This window comes from Agrilus planipennis, unplaced genomic scaffold, assembly GCF_000699045.2.
Source record: "Agrilus planipennis isolate EAB-ADULT unplaced genomic scaffold, Apla_2.0 scaffold117, whole genome shotgun sequence".
In the NCBI taxonomy this organism is placed as follows: domain Eukaryota; kingdom Metazoa; phylum Arthropoda; class Insecta; order Coleoptera; family Buprestidae; genus Agrilus; species Agrilus planipennis.
In genome coordinates this window covers 291,143-314,529 of record NW_020438912.1, presented here as the reverse complement: position 1 = coordinate 314,529, position 23,387 = coordinate 291,143, and the positions used below count along the sequence as shown (strand labels likewise).

Below are 23,387 nucleotides of genomic sequence, written 5' to 3'. Positions count from 1 at the left end.
GCACTGTATCTTGGTCAGTATCGTAAAAATTATTGTGATTAAATGAATTTTTGTAATTTTTTTTGTATTTGTTTTATGCAAATATTTATATGGAGTTACAAGAAATTAACGCCTTATCGGAATTGGGAATTAGGGAATGAAAACCTCTCCTTGGGCCATATTTTTTTTAATGATAAATCGTGCCCCGTAGGACCTTAACACGTTTTTTAATCTTTAAACAAAAAAACTGACATTGTCAACTTAACAATAGAAAATGGCATTTTTGTTTATATTGAACATACAATTGTTATACAAGATCCCATAGGTATCATACATTATTACGGGGTGGGGATTTGTTTCAAGCGAAGTTAATAAATACACCTGGAAGTATTGTAATTACTTTTATTCTTGTTCTTGTAAGTTGTGGGTGAACATGGTCGTTGTAGATTTCATACATGTACCGCAAGGTATCCCGGCTTCGTGACAGAGTTTTAAAGAATCTCACAATTAGTGTGTTTTAAAAGTTTACGCTACGTGGTGGGGGTGAGCTTGCATATATAGCGTCGCCTAGAGATAAGTCTGATTTTTGCGCTTACACTTGATCTTCGATTGTTTTTTGAGAAAAAGAAAAAGAAGAAAATTTACGTTATACCCCTCGAGATCGGTAAACTTTTCGTGAAAGTTTTGAAGTATGTAACTGAACAAAATAGAACAGACACACTATCTACCTGTTGATGCTTTTTAAGTGTACGTAATTGAAGATTAAAGATTTGAAATCCAGGTCAAGTGTGATTTTATATTAACGATGCAGTCGTTTTTTTCGTGTCTTTTATGTCTAACGACGCTCTTTGCCTTTTTCATAACGTCCGGGAATCTTAAAGTTGACTTTATAGAGCCTTCCGCGACGAACAATCTAGAAGAGAACGTAATTCTAGAAGTCGTTGATAAAACGAATTTGACCGTTTTCGAGCCGGTGTTTGTGGACGTTAATTTGAAAAATGTGTGCGATTCTGATTTTGACGCGGTATCAAAATCGAAAGTGGTTACCGACGAAACGGAAAGTGGACCCACGAAGGCGAGAAAGTGTATAAGAAATATAGAAAAATGCATCGAAGAAGGTATGTCCGACCATCTAACGATAATACGTTTTAATGCAATGATAATGTGATTTAACGTCTGCAGCTTTTTGCTGATGGTTGTCGAATATTGAGGTTACCGGCTAGCTAAATAAATGCCGCATTAATTATGTCATAAGAATGAGAATCGCTGTAAACTACTTATGTGTAATTTGTTTACAAATTCTCAAGTATTACAACTGTTTTAAAATTATTATACACAAACTGCCGTTTGTTGTATACACCGATGAATATTATAAATGCACAGATAGTTTGGTGCATAACACAACAACATGCGGTTACAACTGTAATTTAGGTTGCAATTAATAATTAACAGATAATTATCCCTTCTTTATTAGACCGAGAGACAAATGAACTTTCAGCATCTACGTGATAAATGTCAATAGCTATAAACTGCACTTAGATTATACTAATCGTAAACCAGAAATAAAAAAAATCTCGTAGGTGAGCAAGCGTGGTTAAAAAATTGTTCATAAATCTTGTTCAGTTTTTCCAAATCGTAAATAAGTGTTATTATTGAATTGTTGTTTACTTCTTTCAAAGTAATTTTTTAATTTTCGCGTAAAGGCAAAAAAAGAGGTGCAGAAACTGAAACAACAACAANTTAAATTTGAGTTTTTATAATAAATTCAAATCGAAAAACTATATTAGCTCTCTAACTTGAATAATAAATTATCTGATAAAGCAATAAAACTGTTATTAATTTGAAAAGTTCCAATTTGGAGGTACCGAATTGTTTTTGATCTAGCGTGTTAACAAAAATTTATATGCAATGTAAAATATTATTCTATGTAATTATGTGCCCTTAAATAAAGACTATACTCCATTATTATATTATTAAAATCCTTGATACTTAATTACATGCATTGATGATAAACTTAATATAACGTAATAATTTCTAGCATAAAAACTAGTTTTCTTAGGCCTAGCGCGCACTGCGCTTATTTAGTCGGAAAAATCTAACACAGGCTAGTAAATGCAAGTGCTCGCATATGCGACTAAATAATCGCTACGACTAGAAAATCGCAATTGGTCGTAATTTTCTTGCGGTCCGATTGTCGCGGATGTAGAATGAATCGTACGGACTAAATTGTTGCAACTCACTGTTGCAAAGAAAGAAGAAACATCAAGTAGTGTTTTGGATCTAATCTATTAATCTCTGATTTATGATAGGATTCAACCAGTATTGTTTCTTCTACTTCCTTTTAGTATTATTAGCATTTATTTGCAATAACAATGCCACAATACACATTGTTTCTGTGTCGCTCATATTGCAAATAATTAAAATGTTCGAGTATTTGGTCTCAAGTGCGCGCATCGGTTTTACTTCCTGCGACTGCGACTTTTCAGTCGCGGCGATTAAGTAACTGCAGTGTGCGCTAGGCCTTAAGCTTACCTACACATGCTCTGTTAGATTTTTTTAAAGTCCTTTGCATTACAATAACAATTTTTTATTCCATATTTTCTTGATATTTTACTAACACAGGTTTACTATTCAATTCGTTGAAGGAGTCCAGATTATAAATATTACATAATAAATAACCTTAACATAGGCGACAAAAATGTATTCCTTCACACCCATGTTATGAATTAATCATTATTTGACCGAAGATGAACATCCTGTGTTTGCTTTTTGCAACTCCACTCAGGACAAATGAATCATTTTAATAACAATTGAATATTTATATTATTTACACGCGACAAGCAAAAATAATTAGTATTTATTTTTATTTCTTTGTCCTGATATTTGAAAAGGAAGATAAAAAAATGATGAAATATTAATAGAAAACAAACTGTTTCTTTCTTTATTATGTTCGTAATAAATAGGTTATTAATCATTTTTGACCAGTTATCCTTATATGGATAAATGGATTATTGTTATCTATTACTGGTTAATGAAAATAAACTGTTTTGCGAAATTCTAATGATGAATTCTTTGAACAGAATTTTCATTTATTTACAATAAGACTTTATTGATAATTATTTTTTAATTTATTAATTCATTATTACTACCAAAAAAGACGGTGCAAGTTTTTATGTTGTCATTTCGACTGAAATTAATTTACACAGATCAAGAATAATTTAGTCAGTTGTGATAAATCATTTGTGTCTATAGTTTTGCATAATAATTAATTATTTATCGAAATTCGATACTTTTTAGTACATCCATTTACAATTTCATGAAAAACTACATATTTTAGCAATTATTAATGCGTTTCAAGCCAGAAATTAATTTTCAAGAAGACTCATATCGAATAAAAAGTTCTTTACAATGATCACGCATTGAATAGTATTATAAACCATTCCGGAAACAAAAATGATATAAAAAGCTAAAAAAGCGGATGAGGGAACGAATTAACTAATGTACCTGGTTTATAGCTGGATTACATTAGCAAATATAAAAAAATGATATTTAATTACTAAATAGCTTCATGTAAAAGTGCTGTAATATAGATATAATAGAAGTAAGAATAGGAATTATTTTTTATTGTTTATTTCCTTTCTCTTTTTACGAGAACGGCGTCTACTTCAAGGCCAAGCAATGATTTGCTTCGCACTATTGCATTGTAAAAGAGTTTAGGGCAGTGGTAAATTGCAACCTATAATATAAAATTAATATATGTATTAACATATTTTTAATTCGAATGTATTAAGAATTGATATAACAGTTAAGACGACATTAAAGAGAATTTAAATAAGCAACCCCGTTGGCAAAGGTAACATTCATGAATCCATTACTAGTAGGGGCTACTTAATGCGAAGAATTGCACCCCCTTCAATTAATAAAATAACTAAATGGTCACTGTGAGTCATCATGCGTTTTCTCAGTTAACATGCACTGAAAAAAATCTTAAATGACCGATGTCTCAGTTACGTTTAAAAAGTAAACAAGTTTACCTACTAATTTTAAAATATTGCAGCACCCCAGGCAACGTTCCAGAAACGGCGATTACTACTGTTTGTAGTTATTTATTAATATCGATGTTAACTAATTTTCTCAAATTGTCCCACAACATCATATCTTCGTCATATCCTAATCAAAAAATACTTCTAGATTGATCGAAGCAGCTTTTTCAAGTGAATCATTTTTCACTTGTGTACTTATTGAATAACGCTTGGTTTTTCCACATTTTCCAACGTTTGTCTTTGATATTTCAAGTTTTCTTCGAACAACGTACGGTCCAAAAAGGTTTTCCGTATTTTAATTTTTTTTTGTGATTTATAAATTTGTTCAGCTTTATAATTTACATATTTCCGTAGAACATTTGAACATCACCAACATCTGGAATTCTTTTAGAACCGTTAGGTAAAGGTTTCAGCAGCGTTTCTTCAGAATACCTAAAAAATTATTTGCTGAATTTATTACTCTATTAATCATTTTTTGATGTGAATTGAATATTATTTTCACTAACTGAAATATCGCAGAAATTCCAGCATGATTCAGCTTTTCATTTTTTAAGAAACAACTTTTGCTTACAATAAAATAGGTTGACTCAACAATTTTGCTTATTAATTATTAAAATACTTTTGATAGTAAAACTGTATTTTAAGAGAGCACTCAACAGGTTTTGCAACATTTTGTCAGTTTATATACTAATTCAACAACAAAATATTTCAGATTTTGATTTAAGTTGTGTTTTCAGAGAGTAATAAGAAATGTTAATAGAAGCCAATGAAGCATTGATTTGGGAGATTTTTTCAATATTTGACACTGATAAAGACCTCGAGATTAAAAATTAGATAACCTTAGTAGATGATGACGTAACAAAGTTCACTTCTACCGTATTTCATTTTACAATAAGCCCATTTCTTTAAAAGTTCGAGTAACTTCTTCAAGTAATTTTACGCTAATTTTATTTAAAATGTGCAACATACTGCCCAATAGATTTATTACAACGATTTACTTTCTCCGAAGAAAAAACTTTAAAAATGCTTTTATTTAAATTTAATCGTTACACTTATGCATATACATTGAGTTGAGAACATCAAACGCATTTATGAAGCAGCAAAACGGTTCATGTTAAAATTGAAAAACTGATAATATTACTTTTTAGAGTATACGTAGAAAGCTTGTTCAAAAAAGGACTAATTGTAAATGAAATCAGAAAGCGTGGATGTATGTGGATGCTTCTAAATTCGTCCATTATTATTTATACATATACTAGAATAAGTAACCAATAATTACTGTAGTAATCTGTAGTAGCTAACAGGACTAAAACACACTTATTAAAAGTTTCAACAAAGTTTTACAAAAGTCTACTTATATAAAAGTATGAAGTGTTTCAGTTGACCCAATTGCTTAAAATTTAATTCTTACCAATATAAGGAAACTCTCTTGAGCCACTTGTTATCAAAACATTTTAAGATGTTTTTAATTTCAATTCTAGTTCTTAGTACAATAATTTGGTTTTTGAAACAGATATATTATTTCATGATGTAATTGTTGCTAGTATCTAAGGTGGTAGTAATATTTGAGATACTATTTATCATTTTTCGTTGTTAATAATTAAAATATCTCATAGTAAATTTTCTTCCTAAGAAATAAGGACTCGATTACATTCGAAAAGAAAATCTGTTGCAGAAATCGCCGATAATATTAATTTATGCATGAGGTTTCCCTTTAAAGTTTGGACAATGGAACGCGATTTCGATGTTTTTGTATCTCATCAGCACGACGTAGACAGTTCTGACAACACTAATCAATTTACTTGCAGTCTTAAAACAGCGTTTAGCATCCGTAGAAATTGTCATTAATCGTAACTTCGTTGATGTTTGACAAGGTTCTTTTACGGTCAAGGTCCTTTCATGATTAAGGATATTGACTTGTCAAATATTATGCATAATAATTGTTTTAAATGTTCCCTTCAACATAAGAAGTTTCCATAAAAATAGATACAAATGAGCACGACGGGGTTAACTTCCCCTGTGGAGTAAATTAAAAACATTTTTTCGTTATTTTTTGCTATTTTTTGGAAAGTTGTCTAACATAATGATTTAACTGAATTTGTATTTGAAATTTCAAAAGATTAAACGCTTATAACAGCGCGATAATTTACGTTCACCCTAATGGTAATACTCCTACATGCGCAGATGGTGGAAAGGCAATTCTAATGTTCCAAAAAAATTAAATATTCATAACCGTTGATTCTAATTATGGCAGGCTTTAGTTATTGGTGACACGATTTTGTAACGGTAATAATATTATTATGGCAATTACTTTAATTACTTAGTTCGAATATAACAAAAAGAAAATTGTATGCACCAAAGGTTAGTTTAAGTAGGTGCACTTATGCCAAATTATTAATTTCACCTGGTCGTGTTGAAATTTATTTCAATGGTGTGGTTGGCAGGTTGGAATGGTTTTCTTATTCATGGCCATGGTTTGAAAGTAAATTTACGTTTAATAAAGTTTTTATCAGAAATATAACACTAGAGATATGTACATTAAAATTTATGTGACTTCAACATGGTCAAAAGGAGATTAGTTGAAATAATCCTGTAATAAAAATATACAAAATGGTACAATCTCACGCGAAACAAAACTTTGGTTTATCTTAATCTTTTTCAGAATGGTGACATAGTTCAAATAAGTTTAAAAGGATCCATCAAGATAAATTTCGTCAATTTTTGACCCTGTTGTGATAATTGGTCCAATTAAAGTAACTTATAATGGGTAGAACTGGGTACTACAATAAATTTTGAAATAAGAATACTTTGCAGTTTTTGCTGACATTGAAAGTGCTTTTACTTTTTTTCTACACCAAATAACCGAAATAGAGACGCTGGTCAATCCTAGGTTGCCCTGGATTTGCCTAATAAAGTTGTTGACAGATAATTCCGCGGAAAACCAACCTTTTTGACTACAACTTGAAGTACTCCATGCAATTTTCCGGATATTGGAGACGTTACTTGGTTACTCTTCCTTTTATTTTTACTATATCCATATACATTATTTTTCGGGTGTCTTACATATCCTTGTTCTTATTTTAAAATGTTTAACTTTTCGTTTTTTACCACTTTTTTAAACTTTAGAACCCATTCTACTATCTAGATGTGGATTAATCCAAAATATAAATCGTAAAAGATTAAATTTATTATTTTGAACGTTTTGAAGCTGTATTTGACACTGTTACTTAAACATAAGTTTGTATAAACTTTTGTGCAATCGGGAAATTATGTCAGTTAGTAACCACAAATATTTTACAAATGTTCAAGTGTAAACACATTTGCAATAGAAACAATTGCACTTGTAGTTATGTCTACTTATGAAATGTCTGCATTTTAATAGCAAAGATCCACCCATTACATATTGCAGATTTGCATGCGTGTCAGATAATAATCAAGATCGTCCCTATACTACTGACAGTACAATAAAACTTGTAAAATTATCAAAATGTAGTAATGCTACTTGTAATAAGGACTTTTTGTCACTTATTAATATTACATAAACGTATTCTCATTTTTTCATTAGTCAATTGTATAATTTTGTTTAAATAATCTTTCTTTTTTTAACGCCGATGTTTTAAACCAATGATCCACTTTCATTACCTAATCTATGCATTCATATACACTAAAAAAAGTTTGATTACAATATATCAATTTTTAACAAAATCATCTGTTGAATATATAACAGCAGTGAAAGTCAAAAGATTAAATTGCATCAGTATTTTTGTACTGTTTCTTTTTGGTTTATCTTTTTAACTACGTGTACTCACTTCCTTAATTTTGAAGAGTTTGAATATATTTGCATCTTTATTGATCGTCAGGAGATAATTAATTCATTTTTCTATTCGACTATTCGTTTGTCATGTGTGCTAGTATATGCGGATGCAGTGATATTTCACATTAATAGTAGCATTAATTGTCAACACGTGTCTCTGGTATATCGACAGAAAAAATTTTATCAACTAAAAAACATGGTGGATTTTCCAATAGGACCTGCCAATGTATAAATAATAATTTATTATAATTAAATATTGCACCCACTGGGAAAGACCTTTATGCATGGTCGTAAAAATAAAGAACGTGATAGTTAATGTTATTTTATTTTCAAAAACAATTAAGTAGAAACTGAAGTATAATTCGAAAAAATTATTTTGATGTGTATCTAAACATTAATACTTTATTATAATCTCCATTTCTTGTATAATTTTAAACATGAGGACAATTTTTAAAAAACCACACCGATGTTTCAACTATAATAAAAATTTATGAACTTCAAAAACCTACATTGAAGAAACCTTATATCCAAAAGGAAACGTCGATGTGGTGTTTTTAAAAATTAAAGAAACTTTAATCCTTGCTAGATTTAATTTTCTACACAACTAATACCTTATTGTTAGACAGTAGATCTTAGTTAGAATTATTATATTGGTATACATATAAAACCAATATCTGTTTTATATTTCAGATGTTAGTTACACTGTTGCTTTAGCCCATATGAGCAAACGCCTGTTTACTTCTATACCACCGCTGGACTTCACTTCTGTTAAAGGAATCAGCAACAGTTGTAAATATCAAAATCGTCTTTATCTTCAGGCCCTAAAACGATATGAATTATGGGCACTTAGTAGTAAGTAGATAAGTCATTTAGTTCAGTTTCACAAACCTCGATTTGATCTTTTTCAACTTTATTGATATATCGTATTTTCTTACTAGATAAACATTTTTCTTCGGTTTCAGGATTACATTAACATTTAATATTCTTATTGAAAAAAATCTTAATTTGCTTATCGTTAGATTAAAACCTCGTTATAGGATTCTGAGTAATTTCGCTGACACGTAGAGGAACTAGCAAAAATCTGGTATTAAATTATATTTAAAATAAAAAATCCCATGTATGATTTATGGTGTTGCCTCAGACAGAGGATTATGTAAATTATAGATACATAATCGTTCGTAATAAAAATAAAAAATTAGACAGGATACAGGCTTTATTCATTTATTTTCAGGTTCAAAGTTTTTTCGTGTCTGATCATGTTTCCTTTATTATGAACAGTTATAGTAGTTTCATGTTATTGCACACATCGTATTTCTTTCGTGAAAATACGTGCTATCTTAAACAGTAATTTTATGTTAATGTTTAAAGAATGAATTAATTAGCATCACCAACTGCCTCTAATGAACTTACGGTGAAAGTTGTTGACCTTGACCTCACGATTTAAGCACGCGGAAGAAGTTCAACACCCATCAAAAGTATAATACAATTTTTCGGAAATGCTTAGATGCTAATGATGAACTAAAATTATTTTTTAACGCCATAAAAATCTTAAAAATTAGAAATATCAAGATCTGCTACTATTTCGTCATACGTATAATGGCAGACACGTAGGTTAATATTATTTTCATTTTTTGTTTTGATAAATAATCCTTTTGAAACTGATTTCAAACCTTGAAGACTATGACTCACTTATATCAATCGTAACTGTAGATATATATATGTTAGAAAGGATAAATAAAATGTAAAATACTGCATAAGTTTCCACGTATTTATCTATCATTGATTTTACTTTTACTTTTACATGTAACAATGAAATTTAAAAAAACAGAATAAGAAAATGAAGCAGGGAACAATAGAATATTCACAATAATTTTTGCGTATTATGACACAAATTAATAATAATCATAGGTTCATTTAGTATTGTCCTCTTCATCCTATTAGCAAAATTAAGTTATTTTTCTACAAGAAAACTGTAAGGTCAATTTTTCGCTGCTTTTATCTTAAATTTCTAATTTTCATTATTTCAAGAAGAACAAGTAAGTGTTGTTAATATAAAGTTAATAAACTAACTTTCACATACTGTAATGTAACATAGGTACATAAACATTTTTGAGCATGATTCGTTAACCTGTCACATTACAATTATCTTCTTTAACATCTACAAGGGAAATGTCAAGGAGAATTTTAATTTCGCTACAACAATGATTTAGCAATTTGTTTTGCCTTTATCAACATGTTCTTCTCCACCGATGTATTAATCTAATGGCGTTCAATTAATTTGTATTACAGTGTACGATTCTTCGGCAAAGATTCCATCGGGAATTCTTAGTGGAAATATAAATCAGCTTGGAGACTTTGATGAATGTTTAAATGCCGTTTCTGAAAAATGGAACATCGAGGGACAATATTGCCTGGCAAGTCTTCAAGTTCAAGAACCAACGACCCGATATTTGCATGCCATTTATAGCCTAGTCCATTCCTATTCGCCTTTTAAAAGCAAACTTCGAGATGTGAGTAAAATATTCGTTTAATTCTTTAGAAAAACTATTAAATTTTAGAGAAACAACCTTTTTATAAATTATAAAATGTTAACTGATCACCTAAAAGCAACGATAAATTATTTTTTTAATAGCCTGGTCATCGGGTACCGAGGTATTCTAGCATTAGCTGGGCATTGTGCGTTCCTAAATCCTGTTCTGCAAGCGATGTGTCGCTAGGATTAAAAAATACGGTTGATGAAATCTTTAACAATACAGGATTGACAATTCAGTTGGACGTTGATCCGTCCATGTGTCAAAGTAAACCGAAAGAGCCCTTACCATTTTCAACAAAACTTGTAGGGTACGAATATATTTTATTTTTAAAGACTAACATATTTGTCACTAATTTTTAAAAAGAAAATCAAAACAGCAGCAAATTTCTGAACGATCTGCAGTCGTTTAAATTAAGAAAATAGTTTTATCGTAATTATTTTATTGAAGCAAGCAAATCTATTCACAATGGTATATCTAGTGATATCACTATTTTATTGTTAGAATGATAATTTAAAATTCAAATGTCTTTCATGCTCTTTCAGATGCCTATTTCTAACAGTAGTTGCCCTTGGTATAGTTGGTACCATATTCGATTACCTCGACATACCAGGAACCAGTAAGTGAATACGGACATACATATTATAATGTTTTACCCTTTTTTCTATTACAAAAGGTCATCAATTCTGCTATTATTTCCATATAAAATACATATTATACGTATTGCTAACTAACCAAATTAAGATCTAAGCTAATTAATCCTTTTGTTTGATGGACAATTAATTAATTGTGTTTATTGTAAAATAAAAATGTACTTTGTAGTTCCGTGCACATTGCAATACACTTAAGGATGTTTGGGAGGTACAATCGGAGACAAGAGTACATAAAATTAGAAATTTGTGATTAATTAAGTTTTGCAGCATATCATGGGATAAATAAATACTATCTACACTAAAAAAAAAGTATACGGTATATAAGAAATAGCGAATAATATGGAAAATTTTTAACTGACTTTGGCAGTGAATATGCCTTGATTTCAACTTCGAAACAAAAAAATATTTAGTTTCAATCTCTATTAATAACGAGCGTAAAACTTTTTAATATGTTTAAATAATAATTAAAACTTTAAAATTGCATTTATTTCAGACAATTATAAATATTATCATTATATTATCAAGTAAAAACGAGATTTTCAGCTAATTTTTCATTTTTTCCTCGATAACCATTTAGTGAATTTGAATAACCTTACGCTAAAGTGATTCTCCAGAGTTCAAGTTACTTATTATAAAAGTTTGAAATTTCTGGTAGCTTTTTTTCTGTTAATAAAAATAAATTTAATCTGTTCGGTTAACGAATCTCCATAAAATGACGTGTAAAATTACAATTTTTTAAAATTTCAATAACTTTTTAACGGTTTAGTGAATCGATTTGTAATTTTTACAGGAGTTTTAGAATTGAATAGCATTTTGACATACATACCTCCCAAACATCCTTAAGAATTTTTGTTAAGTTTTCAAATTACACAAACCGATTTAGGATTTATAGAATGTTATGATATTTTAGGTGAATGGTTGTTATGTTTTTCTTTTCGGAAAAATGTAAAGACGCTTTTTTCAACAAAAAGACCCTCAAATGACATAGAAGCAATTCATGGAGTCAGATTTCTGAATGCACTTTGCCTTATAATGGCCCACAAAGCCTTGGCTTTGTTCTTTGTTCCGTATATGAATCGGACAGAAATGAGTGAGGTAAGTGAGCATTACATAACGAAAAATGTAAAAATGTGACATTGTCAAAGTGAATTAATTCAATAGTGATTGAATCCTAATACTAATAAAGTGAAGCGTCAAGTTCAATGAGATTTATGACAATGAAAAGATGAATGTTGCAAAAAACTCGAATTCTAAGAAATTTATTGAATGCAATGTAACCTTCTAACAGAAGTTTTTTTTTCTAACAACTTTTTTAAACATTATTAATATGTGTTAGATGCATTAAAAAGCGGAAAATATTTAATACTACAAACATATCGTTTTTATGCGTAAAAAGACTTTCTATTTCGTATCTAAACGAACGTTACGTCATTTTTTTTTTAATTACAGCGAACAGGAAAAATAAGACAAATTAAACTTTTATTTTGACTCTCCAGTATTAAGTGTTATTAATAAATAAGTCAACAACATTTTAATTATTTTTTACCCATTCTACATGTTTTAAATAAAAAAATACCATATAGTTAGGTACATTTTATATACGGATTTTCGGACGCTGGAGCGTCACACTGACTAACAGGAGATCATAACTTTCTATAGCGTTGCGCTTACGAATAGTAGGTTCACGCATCTTCTAACTTTAGTAGGTAGTTAAGTGGATGCAGAACCCATTTAACATATTTCTCTCACTGATTATTTTGGCAAAAATATCATACTACAATTAGGAAATATGCGAATGCTGTTAATTTTACCAATGTGCGAATTCAGTAGACTCCCGAACAGCGAAGAAAGAACGTACGTTGCTGTATTGTGCAGTTACAGCGCACGATTGGGGAAGATTTCCCCATTTTGTATTAGGAGAACATAGGCTATAGAATGCTTACTATTGTAAAAGTCTTGACAACTCGGCAATTTGAATAAAATTCATTACAGGTTTCTGTCAAGAAATTACAGTTTCGATCTAGAAATCTGTATACAGGATAACAGAAAGTTGTAACAAAAGAGTACGCTCCTTTATGGATACATTTTACAGTTTTCCTTAGTATATTCATTAGTATTTTCTTCTACAGGGTGTGTTCAAATTTGTTTTGTTAAAAGTAACTTTAATACGTAGACTATTTATCTTGGATATCCTGACAGTGAAATTTATTTTTTTTTCAATGTTATAATTTTTTGACAGTCACCCTGAAGAAAAAAAACTATTAAATATATTAACTTTTATTTTAATTTCGTAATTAAAATAGTTACGATTTAATACGTACTGTTTTACTTCTATAAATCCTTTTAAATGCAATTAAAAATCTACGATATTATTATGTATAAACCTACAACTGTTAATTATTTCCTAAATTTTTATTTTATTAGTATGGGTCCTTTTCAGATTGTTGGTAGTTTATTATTATTATTTTAGATACTGGGTAAGCCATGGTCAGTCTTCGGCAGGGCAGCCAGTTTGTATACCGATCCTTTCATAATGATGTCAGGAACTTTAACGGCCTACAGTTTCATAAGTAAACTCAAAAAGTCTGAGAAAATTAATATAGTAAACGAATACGTCTCCCGAATAATGCGTATATTGCCTACATTGGGAGCTTTGATTCTCTTTTGTACCTTCTTATTACCATTTTTGAGCAATGGTCCCTATTGGAACCAAGTCGTTACTCATCACTCAGACATTTGCAAACAACATTGGTGGAGAAATTTGCTTTTTATTCACAATTATTTTGGTTTCGAAAATATGGTAATAAATTCGTTGGAGAATCCTTACCTGTGTTCCCTATACGTTTATTGTTTAAAATTTTAGTGTTTGACCCATACGCACCATACAGGAATAGACACCCAGCTATTCTTTTTATCGCCGTTCCTTGTATTAATGATATGGAAATGGCCAAGAAGAGGAAGTCTGGGACTCATTGCTATTGCTATTATTTCCACTATAATGAGATTTTTAGCCACTTATACCAAAAATTTGTCTAATTACATTCATTATGGTACTTCGTAAGTAGTTAAAGGACGTTTTTTTGGTAAATGGCACTTAATCCAAAATTTTATTTATTACAGCATACAACAGCTGTTTAGGACAGCAGACTATATGTACATTATTCCTGCACACAGATTGACAGTTTATGTGATGGGAATATTTCTGGGATATATGTTACACACGTGTCAGGGAATTAAACTAAATAAGGTTTGTGGCAATATTGTTTTACAATTTATATTTATTTATAAATTATTACTGATACAAAAAGATAGAATAACTATTTTATATGGCGTATATATACAGGGTGTAATAGAAATAAGTGCCGAGCTTTGGGGGATGTAAACTAGATGCAATAAACAATCGTTCAGCAGCGTGGTTAAAGCAATTTACAATCCGAAGCCGGTCCTGTGCGTGAAAAAATACGATAAAAACTGTGCGGTTACGTGGATCCAGATTGTAAAAGTTACCGATTATCGAACGTCTAAGATAAACATAAACAAATTAGTACTACACTACCCTTAAATGTAGGAATCATATCACAAGGTTATGCCGTACTAAACGCCATTGTAATAATAGTGAGTGTTTTACTGACCTATTTGCGAATGAGCGATTGATAACGACAAAAGGACAAATAACTTTTACAGGCCATTAGCAAAAAAGTACAAAGGAAATACAACACCGATGCTGCTAATTCCCAGCTGATTGAACACGACGTTGCGTTGTCGTATTGATATACCAGGGATGGAATTAAATTTACCTGTACTTTCAACTGCGTTTTTCTCAAAAACGGTGATCTGTCGAACATACAAATATTTATTTAAATTTCATGTTTTATAGTATTTTATTACCTCCTGCAAACTCGGCACTTATTTCTGTTACACCCTTTATAACATGAATTATGTATGTATATGTATTTAAATTGTATAATTTGGTGGATGCGCCGGGAGAAAAAGGAAGACTACACATTGTTCATAATTACCAGTCCGAAGACTGATTCGACACTAACCTTCGCATTTCCCGAAAACTCTATCATCCCATATACGTATCTATTTACGAAAACTTGTAATCTAAAGTCTGTATTTTCTAAACTCGCGACTGAGACAATAAAACTTTCAAGAAATTTATTATCTTCTTTAGTCGAATAATGGATATCGACACCCATAAAAGGGACGGTCGGAAGTCTATCTTGTGCCATTGCTAGGACACTATTATCTTTATTGTTACCTGCCTTTGCAGTGTGGAAAACACCGTTGTTAAAGCTTTCAAACTATTTTGAGTTTTGTATGTACAAATACAAAACATACTCCATTTGAATAATATCATAATAGGCAATTCCAGCTAGGCGTAGATAAGATAAGGCGGTTACATGGTGGCTGCTCCCCTTTACTTCTGTTTCTGCATCTAATATGTCTTTAACTAGCCCTTCAAGTGTCTATCTCTCCTTTCTTATTCTGGTAGTTTCGTTATCATTCTTAGAACATATCGAAACCTTTTTCTTTTTTGCCGCACCCACCGTCCAAACATTATCATCGTTAGTCCTAAGACTTGTTTGGGCACGCACCCTCACTCTTTCCTATCAATTAATCTGAGATATCTCACATCCTTAATTATTTATGAACAATAAACTAAGCTAGGTTTACCTCTACTCTGCAGTTTTATATCGTAAATAACGAAAATAATACATTTTTTATTATGTTGTATGATTTTCACACAATTACAATTGCAGAAGAGTTTTTAATACTTACTAAGCCTTATAGGTTAATTTGGAAAACTGTACAGATCTACAAGGATTGCCTTAAAGAGGGCTTTTTATAAATATATTATCTACCGTTTCGATTTTAATTGTACGTTCTGAATATGAAATTTTTATATTCAAATTTTCTTGCAGTTTCATTTGTGGATAGGTCACGTAGTCGCTTTGCTATTCTTTGTGATATCCCTTGCTGGTCCTTCGTTTATGGGTCATTTTCAATATGTTTATAATCCACTCGATGCAGCTTGGTATGCTGCCATAGTTCCAATTTTCTGGTGTTTATCATTCGCCTGGATAATATTTACTCATCAAATGGGTTACAAAAGTACGTTAAAAAAAGTGTAATAATATTCTTATTAAGTTTAATTTTTGTTTTATTATTAAAGGTTTAGCTGGCGATGTATTATCATGGAGGGGATTTTTATTTACCACACGCATTTCTTACACAGTTTATCTAACTCAATTTCCAGTTTTCTTCTTTAATGTAGGAGTAACAAGACATAGTGATTACTATGGATTCTTTTTAAAAAATGTAAGTACCTATATTATATATGTGACGATAACATACAGGGTGAACTAATTAAGTTCTACTCTTATGCGAACTTGGTGAAATTTAGAGTCTGGGTTATGGAATTAAGGGTTCAAAACGCTTGGGTTATATGTGCGGGGTTTGTAGGGTTTGAAATACATATTTGGGGTTCAATACGAAATGGAAAAACAATTAAGTAGTATAAATAAAGCATTTCTATGATCAAAATTACTTTAATCGATCCATCTCTACATGAAAGTATTCTTATTTATTAGATATGTAGATATAGTGTCTTCTCTTGGCTTGCATTTTTAATTTTCTTATTATTTGTAGATCAATATAAAAGAAACGTTTTGGATAATTCTTTTATCAACAATACTGACGTTACTTATAGAGATGCCATTCAACAACATTAGGAATATAGTATTTAGCAAACAGAGAACAAAACTGTCGCTAGAAACCAAAAAAACTGAATGAATGAAAAACATTGTGATCCTAGCTTAAGCTTTAAGAATGAATTAGTTGTGATAGTTTTATAATTTATTTTTTTTTTATTTTGTAGATATAGATAAGTACGCTTGCGTATGTATGCTTTAATAGGTATACAGTTTATTTTTAATGGTTATTTCATACACATTAATATTTATTGTATAATTAACTGCAGACATGTATGTATTGTAAACGAAAAATTTTCAAGTATCCTTGTTAGTTGTGTGGAATAAATAATTTTCATATTCCCATTGCTTCCCTTACTTTTGTAATTATACAAAATCAAAGCCAATAAGGCAAGAAGTTTTTAAACACCACATCGATATTTCTCATTTGTTATAAGGATTTTTTAAGGTAAGTTTTTAAGATCAATATTATATACCCATAGTTCACCTCATCCTCAAATTATCTATACTCTGCATACATATCAACACTGAATATCTACCTTGAAAAAGATTTACATCCATGGCGAAACATTTAACTGTAATTTTCTTGTTTTCACACAATTAAATAATTTTCAATTTACGTGAAACCAAACAAAATGTTCTTAAGAGAATATAATTGTGCTTTATTTTGTAAATTTGATTGATAATAGTTAAAATATTGTTTAAATTTCATAAATGCTCATTTGTAGTGCTGCCGAAGGACAAGATAATTATCCAAAATATCATTCTATTACCAAAAAATAATGAAAATTCCAATTTTGTCTTGTTGTCCCTACTCTAACTGTAAATAAATTAATTTGCAAATATGAAAATGAAAATAATAAACAATTTACGATCAATAACTGATAACGTTAAAAAAAATAACTCGCTTTTTAAAAACATTTAGGGCAAAATTATCCTTTTAACTTTGTCTTTTTCTCAATAATAATAATAATATAATGACTGATGTAGGATTGGACCCCCGGACAATCATAACATGGACCCATCAGAGGTCCATGGACTCCACGTTTAGCAGCCCTGATCTTAAGTATCAATATTTTGAATATAATTAATAAGTACCTATTAAAATATATAAACATGAATTAACTATTATATATTAGGGATATTATATTATAAGCAAAAACCAAAGCAGGAAATTGTGCCCTACTGAGCGACTTAACCGCGGAAAAAATCTCTGTGGGGGGAGGGGGAATTATCACCACAAAAAATACAGTTCTAAAGATATTTTTAATATGCGTTTATATTAATATTTTCATATATGTGAAATCTATAGCTAACACATCTTATTGTGCGTAAACGTTCCCCCTTCCCCATAATGCTCTACAATCCGATATTTTTCCTGACTACAGTGCGCAATCGTCGTCCCTTGGAGATTAGGTTCAGTCCACAGTTAGACTGTAGAAAAACACCCTTTTTAATTCCCCTTTCACTTGCTGAACGTTGAAGAAATAGACAATAGAATCCGCTTATAATGAATTCGAAGGGAAATGACAAACACGTCATACTAATCGGGTGTCATACAAAGCGTAGTCTTAGAAAATAAAAAAATTTCTAGTTTGGTTAGTTATTTAGTTTAATAGAGAGAAAAACTATAAATTGTATATATTTATTAACAGAAAAAGAAAAAGAACGATGAATTGTAAAATCAATATACATAAGAAGGGTCAGAAAAATGAGCGAAAATGTTATTATTGATCATTTGGGTCACTATAGCCGGATATGATTTCTTGAGAATCAGTCATAATAAACGGTATGTCATTTTAAACGGACTCATTATATCCAAACTTTCCTAAAAATAATTTAATATGAAAACCAAACTTAATACTGCAATTATTTCATATTAAGCGGTTGGTTAATATAGGCGGAGGTCTTAACAACATAAGTTTCTCAATTTGATCTTGATCTTGATCTTAATTTCATACTGTTTTTGATATTGTCTTGATTTTGAAGACAAGACATAACAAGTTCGATATATTCTTGACTTTTGCGTAAACTGGACTGTAGAATCTGCTATTCAAATTGCAAAAAGTCCGGTATGCATGAGCATGTGTGAGAAAGAAAAAGGGTTAGCTTACTTCCTGTATGTCCTTTTTATTTTTAAGTTTTTATCGTATAACACTCAAAGTTATAAGCAGTTCAAAACTCAATCAATTACGTAGAATGTAATAGTAAATAATCTGATTGTGAATAAACATAAAATTGCACAGAAAGGCCTAGGCAAGCCTTATGTGAATAATAAAAAGTATACTTATAAAACACTTCAGGTTACATATGAATATATTTAAAACTATCTAGTTTTCTTATGGCCCAGTGGAAGAATGCCAGGATAGTGAAAGAAAATGATAGAGGAACAAATCCAGCTTTGAGCCATTCCAAAACCCTAAAAAACAATAATAAATACTTCAAGCAATATTAAAAATTCTATAAGAGCACTTTTATTATGTTTTCTTTAAACAATATTTTACACCTGCACTATTTTAAATTGAATTGTCTTTATCCTGACTACTGAAAAAACAAACTATCTATAATTGAATTTTCAATTGCTTTGGTTTACTCGACTTAAATGCTTAGTTAAATATCAAAATTGTAAAGGTATATTTCACATAATCTAATTAACATCTAATTATTACCGCTGAGGCAACTTTTATGTAAAAGTCGCGTAGAAGAGGTTGCATAAACAGGTGCTTCTTTGTTGTAATTAATACGAATTAATGTTAAATTAATGATTTATTGTTAAGGTGGCTTGGACTTCAAAATCAGTGTATTTTATAATTATTAATAAACGAGTGTCAATTCAAACCGTCTTGCCCGAGTCTTGCTACACTATGAAAATGTTATACCTATTGCATTTTAAGTTAAAAAATATTATTAATTGTATACTTTATTAAGTTTTTATTATGTCAAACATCAAATACCGATTTGGTTTGTAGATGCGCTTCGGTTTTCTTATTATTTTTACATCATGTAAGTAGGTATATGTCGTTTTTTGTTTGTTTGTTCATAAACGGCAAAAAAGGTCCATCAAGTACCGAGGTAACGAGAAGGGACGAGGTCACATGATAAACAACGTTTTTAAAATCGAAGTGATTCGAGTAATGTACGTCGAGGAGAGTGGTCGTGTTTACGCAGAACATTTACCGATGAACTTAAAATTGTGTTTTAAATTTTTAATAAATATAGACTTTCGTTATATGATTTCCTTTGTTAATGCGGGAATAGCGAGATATTAAATTGTAGTTCTGGGAACCGCGATCCTGTTGTTGGTAAGTTTAATAATAACTTTATAAATTACAAACATATAATATTATATTCGTGATTTGTGAATTCCCTTTCAATTTACTTGAAATTAATTTATAGTACTAATAGGTTAATAAAAGAATGATACAGTTACGAGAACTAAATCGCCTAGGACACTTTTATTAAATAAACATAATTTAGTAAAAATTTACAAATTACTACTTGCAAAATTTGCCATTATTGATTAATTATAAGATCTTTGTTAAATCTTTGCGTTAGATTTAAATATTACGAATAAATGGCATATGTAGGTACCTATGATTAGACTAATGCCTTCGTTAAGTTTGCATAAATATGACCCTCTATCAAGTATACGTTTTTTAAATAGGTGCAGAATTCTCTATATTGAAGGCCTTACAATTTATTTTATCGTAAATAATAACCAGAACTGTAAAATGCCTTATACTGCACTGTTTGTTAGGTATAAACTGGCAGAATCTATTTTTAGCGATGAGCTCAGGAAAAAAAGCTTGTGTAAGTACCACGGTACCTTTTTTCTTTATGCATCGTTTGTTGAAACTTTGGTGGACGATGCATAAGATTATTATGAAATACGGTTTTAAGACTTTTAATATTTTGAAAAGCTTTGGTTGTTTATCCTGATATTAGAATTTTTAAAAGTGGAATTAGAATGAAAGTAAACCCGTTGTCTTTACTTTTCAAAACTTTTAATATACTGAAAGAAGCAGGTGCTATATGTATTTAATGTCTTTTTCTATTATTTTATTTTGACAAATTTCGGAAATAACTCGAAAGAAATATATATAATACAGGGATGTTGATTCCGCTCCTTTGAAGGAAATATTTAAAAATATATTTTGATGTGAGATATTGTTTACGACACGTTTATTAGGTAGATATCTGATATTGTCTAATATTCGAAATTCTTACCCATACGAAAAATCGTAAATTAAGAATGGTTCAGGTGTTGGTATGATTCCACTTGCAAAAATAATTGCAGGCTTTAAAGGCTTATCATCCGGATCAGTTTTGCTGTGCTCTATTATATGAACAATTTCTTGTCCTTGGATTACCTGAAAAATTTCGGCATAGGCATATAAACAAACGATGTTTATATTTTATTGATTAGTGTTTTAATCCCTCTTGGTTAGTATTTAATAGGTATTTCAAGTTTCCAGTAGTTTTTATACTGACCGTTTAGCATTTTTAAACTCAGCATTTTGAGTTATTAAGTTATATTGACAGAAAATGGATTTAAATATTGAATATTTAATTTGTTACTTAAACAAATAGGTAAAACCATTGAGAAGCAGTACCAATATTAGTAACCTCATGTTTAAAACACCTCTCTTGTTTGTTTTGTCAGCGAAAATTTACAGAGAAAAAAGAGGAAAGGCACTAGGGGGTTATCCATTAATCAACTTTGTTATTCCGCCCTCCCTCCCCCCTAGTCTAGTCCTGGTAATACTTTAGAAATCGCGTGTTCAACGAAAAAATAAATACTCGTGGTATCTCATTACACCCTCCTCCTTGTGATATTTCTTTGTTTTTCCGAAAAAACCCCTCCCTTCTATCGTAATTAATGGGCGATCTCTAAGTTCTGTTAGTATTTTATGTGTTGGACAAAGTACGTATGTAGAAAAGCTAAGGGGGTTACTGAATTATATATAAAAAAAAATATGAGTGCTGTCAGCACAGGGCAAAGTTGCATTACGTAAATGAAAGTTAGTATCAGCAATTTCTTATGCTGAAGTGTACAGTGTGTAATGTACTTTAAATTTTAATCATTGATTACTATTACATCTATTAAAAAAACCATAATGGCCGACATCAGTGACAATGCGACAACAAATGAAAAAGAATGATGGCCGACAACAGCAACAATTAGAAAAGAATGATGGCCGACAACAGCAACAATTGAAAAAGAATGATGGCCGACAACAGCAACAATTAGAAAAGAATGATGGCCGACACTACGTCATAACATTGTTCATAAAAGTGAATTTCGACCACTCGAAGCAATGGTTCGAGTTTCGAGTTCGCAGTGACTGATAGGGGGTAAGGACTAGTGATATTTAATATTTACATTTAAGACGGTTTTCGAGCATGTTTAAAGTAGATACATATAGTTAATTTAGAAAAAGGTCGTCTGAATTTGCAAAAGTCGCAAATTATAATTTGTAGAAAACTTTGCATGAATTGTGAGTCTTAATTTCATTGATGAAATTTTTTAAAAGTTTCCAAACAATAGAAATTTTTGTGTTTCTACGATTAAAAATCAAAATAATTTAAAGAATATAAATATCGTAGATTACAAAATGTTGATTTACATTTGATACTTGATACAAAATGTGTTGAATGATTTTGATTCTAAAATGTTCTCACTTACTTTTCCAAAAACTGTGTATTTACCATCCAACCAAGTTGTAGGGACTGTTGTTATAAAGAATTGACAACCATTTGTATTAGGGCCTTCAATCAGGAAATAAATTAATTGTATTTGTATATACCAGCATCTTAACAAGCTCTGTTACATATTTTCTTGAAATTTTTTTAATGTCATTTCGTTCATGTTTTGAGAAAATAAAAATATGCATACCTGTGTTGGCCATGCTAACAAAACCTGCTGATCTATGACTTAGATCAAAATTTTCGTCGGGATAATACGATCCATAAATACTAATCGACCCTGATCCGTTATTGTGAATAATATCACCCCCTATAAAAATGAATATTTTATTTAGGTTTTAGATTTTATGATTTATTAATAGGTTCTCATACCTTGTATGATGAATTTCTGAATTACCTTGAAGAACTTGGTTCCAGCATAACTTTTCCCATTAATTCCTTCGGTAGCAATCACCTTAAAATTTTCTACAGTTTTTGGAGCTATGTCCCCGAATAGTCCGATAACTATTCTTCCAAGTTTCTTTTCGTCATTTTTGATATCGAAATATACTTGATCGGTTACTTTGTATTCTCCTGCCTGATAAACAAAGAACTTCAATTAAAAACACTCTTTAAAAAAAAAACTAAAAAATATAAAATAGTCAGTTCTTTAACAACAGAAATAGACTAATTTTATCGTTACTTTTATCAAATTTTTCGGTTTTGCAAATCGTTGCCAAATTTTGCTTTAGATATTATTTATGGACAAAGAAGCTTACCTTAACGTATTGGATAAAAAGTAGCAAAACGCCAAACAGATGGACAGTATTCATTTCTGATACACGTAATGAACTTTTTGAGTAAAAACACGTCCATATATCACAGTGCTTCGACACAATCTGGTGCATTGTTCGGGAACATAATTGAATTAGTGCGTTCAATAAGTTCACTTGTTAGGGTGCTTT

The 23,387-nt window shown here is 30.2% G+C and overlaps 2 protein-coding genes across 2 annotated transcripts; one reads left to right on the top strand and one right to left on the bottom strand.

Annotated features, from left to right (window-relative positions):
- Positions 1-400: 400 nt before the first annotated feature.
- On the top strand, positions 401-17,078 carry LOC108737503 (nose resistant to fluoxetine protein 6). Its single transcript, XM_018470376.1, has 12 exons — positions 401-1,097; positions 8,527-8,688; positions 10,126-10,346; positions 10,469-10,677; positions 10,913-10,986; positions 11,931-12,115; positions 13,491-13,820; positions 13,884-14,077; positions 14,141-14,267; positions 15,949-16,138; positions 16,200-16,345; positions 16,676-17,078. The coding sequence occupies exons 1-12, from the start codon at positions 785-787 to the stop codon at positions 16,817-16,819; spliced, it is 2,295 nt and encodes a 764-aa protein (XP_018325878.1). The 5' UTR covers positions 401-784; the 3' UTR covers positions 16,820-17,078.
- Positions 17,079-18,859: 1,781 nt separating this feature from the next.
- LOC108737490 (peptidyl-prolyl cis-trans isomerase, rhodopsin-specific isozyme-like) lies at positions 18,860-23,319 on the bottom strand. Its single transcript, XM_018470353.1, has 6 exons — positions 23,202-23,319; positions 22,816-23,020; positions 22,634-22,753; positions 22,424-22,506; positions 20,965-21,107; positions 18,860-19,156 (listed from the first exon to the last, which is right to left on the bottom strand). The coding sequence occupies exons 1-6, from the start codon at positions 23,253-23,255 to the stop codon at positions 19,042-19,044; spliced, it is 720 nt and encodes a 239-aa protein (XP_018325855.1). The 5' UTR covers positions 23,256-23,319; the 3' UTR covers positions 18,860-19,041.
- Positions 23,320-23,387: the final 68 nt, after the last annotated feature.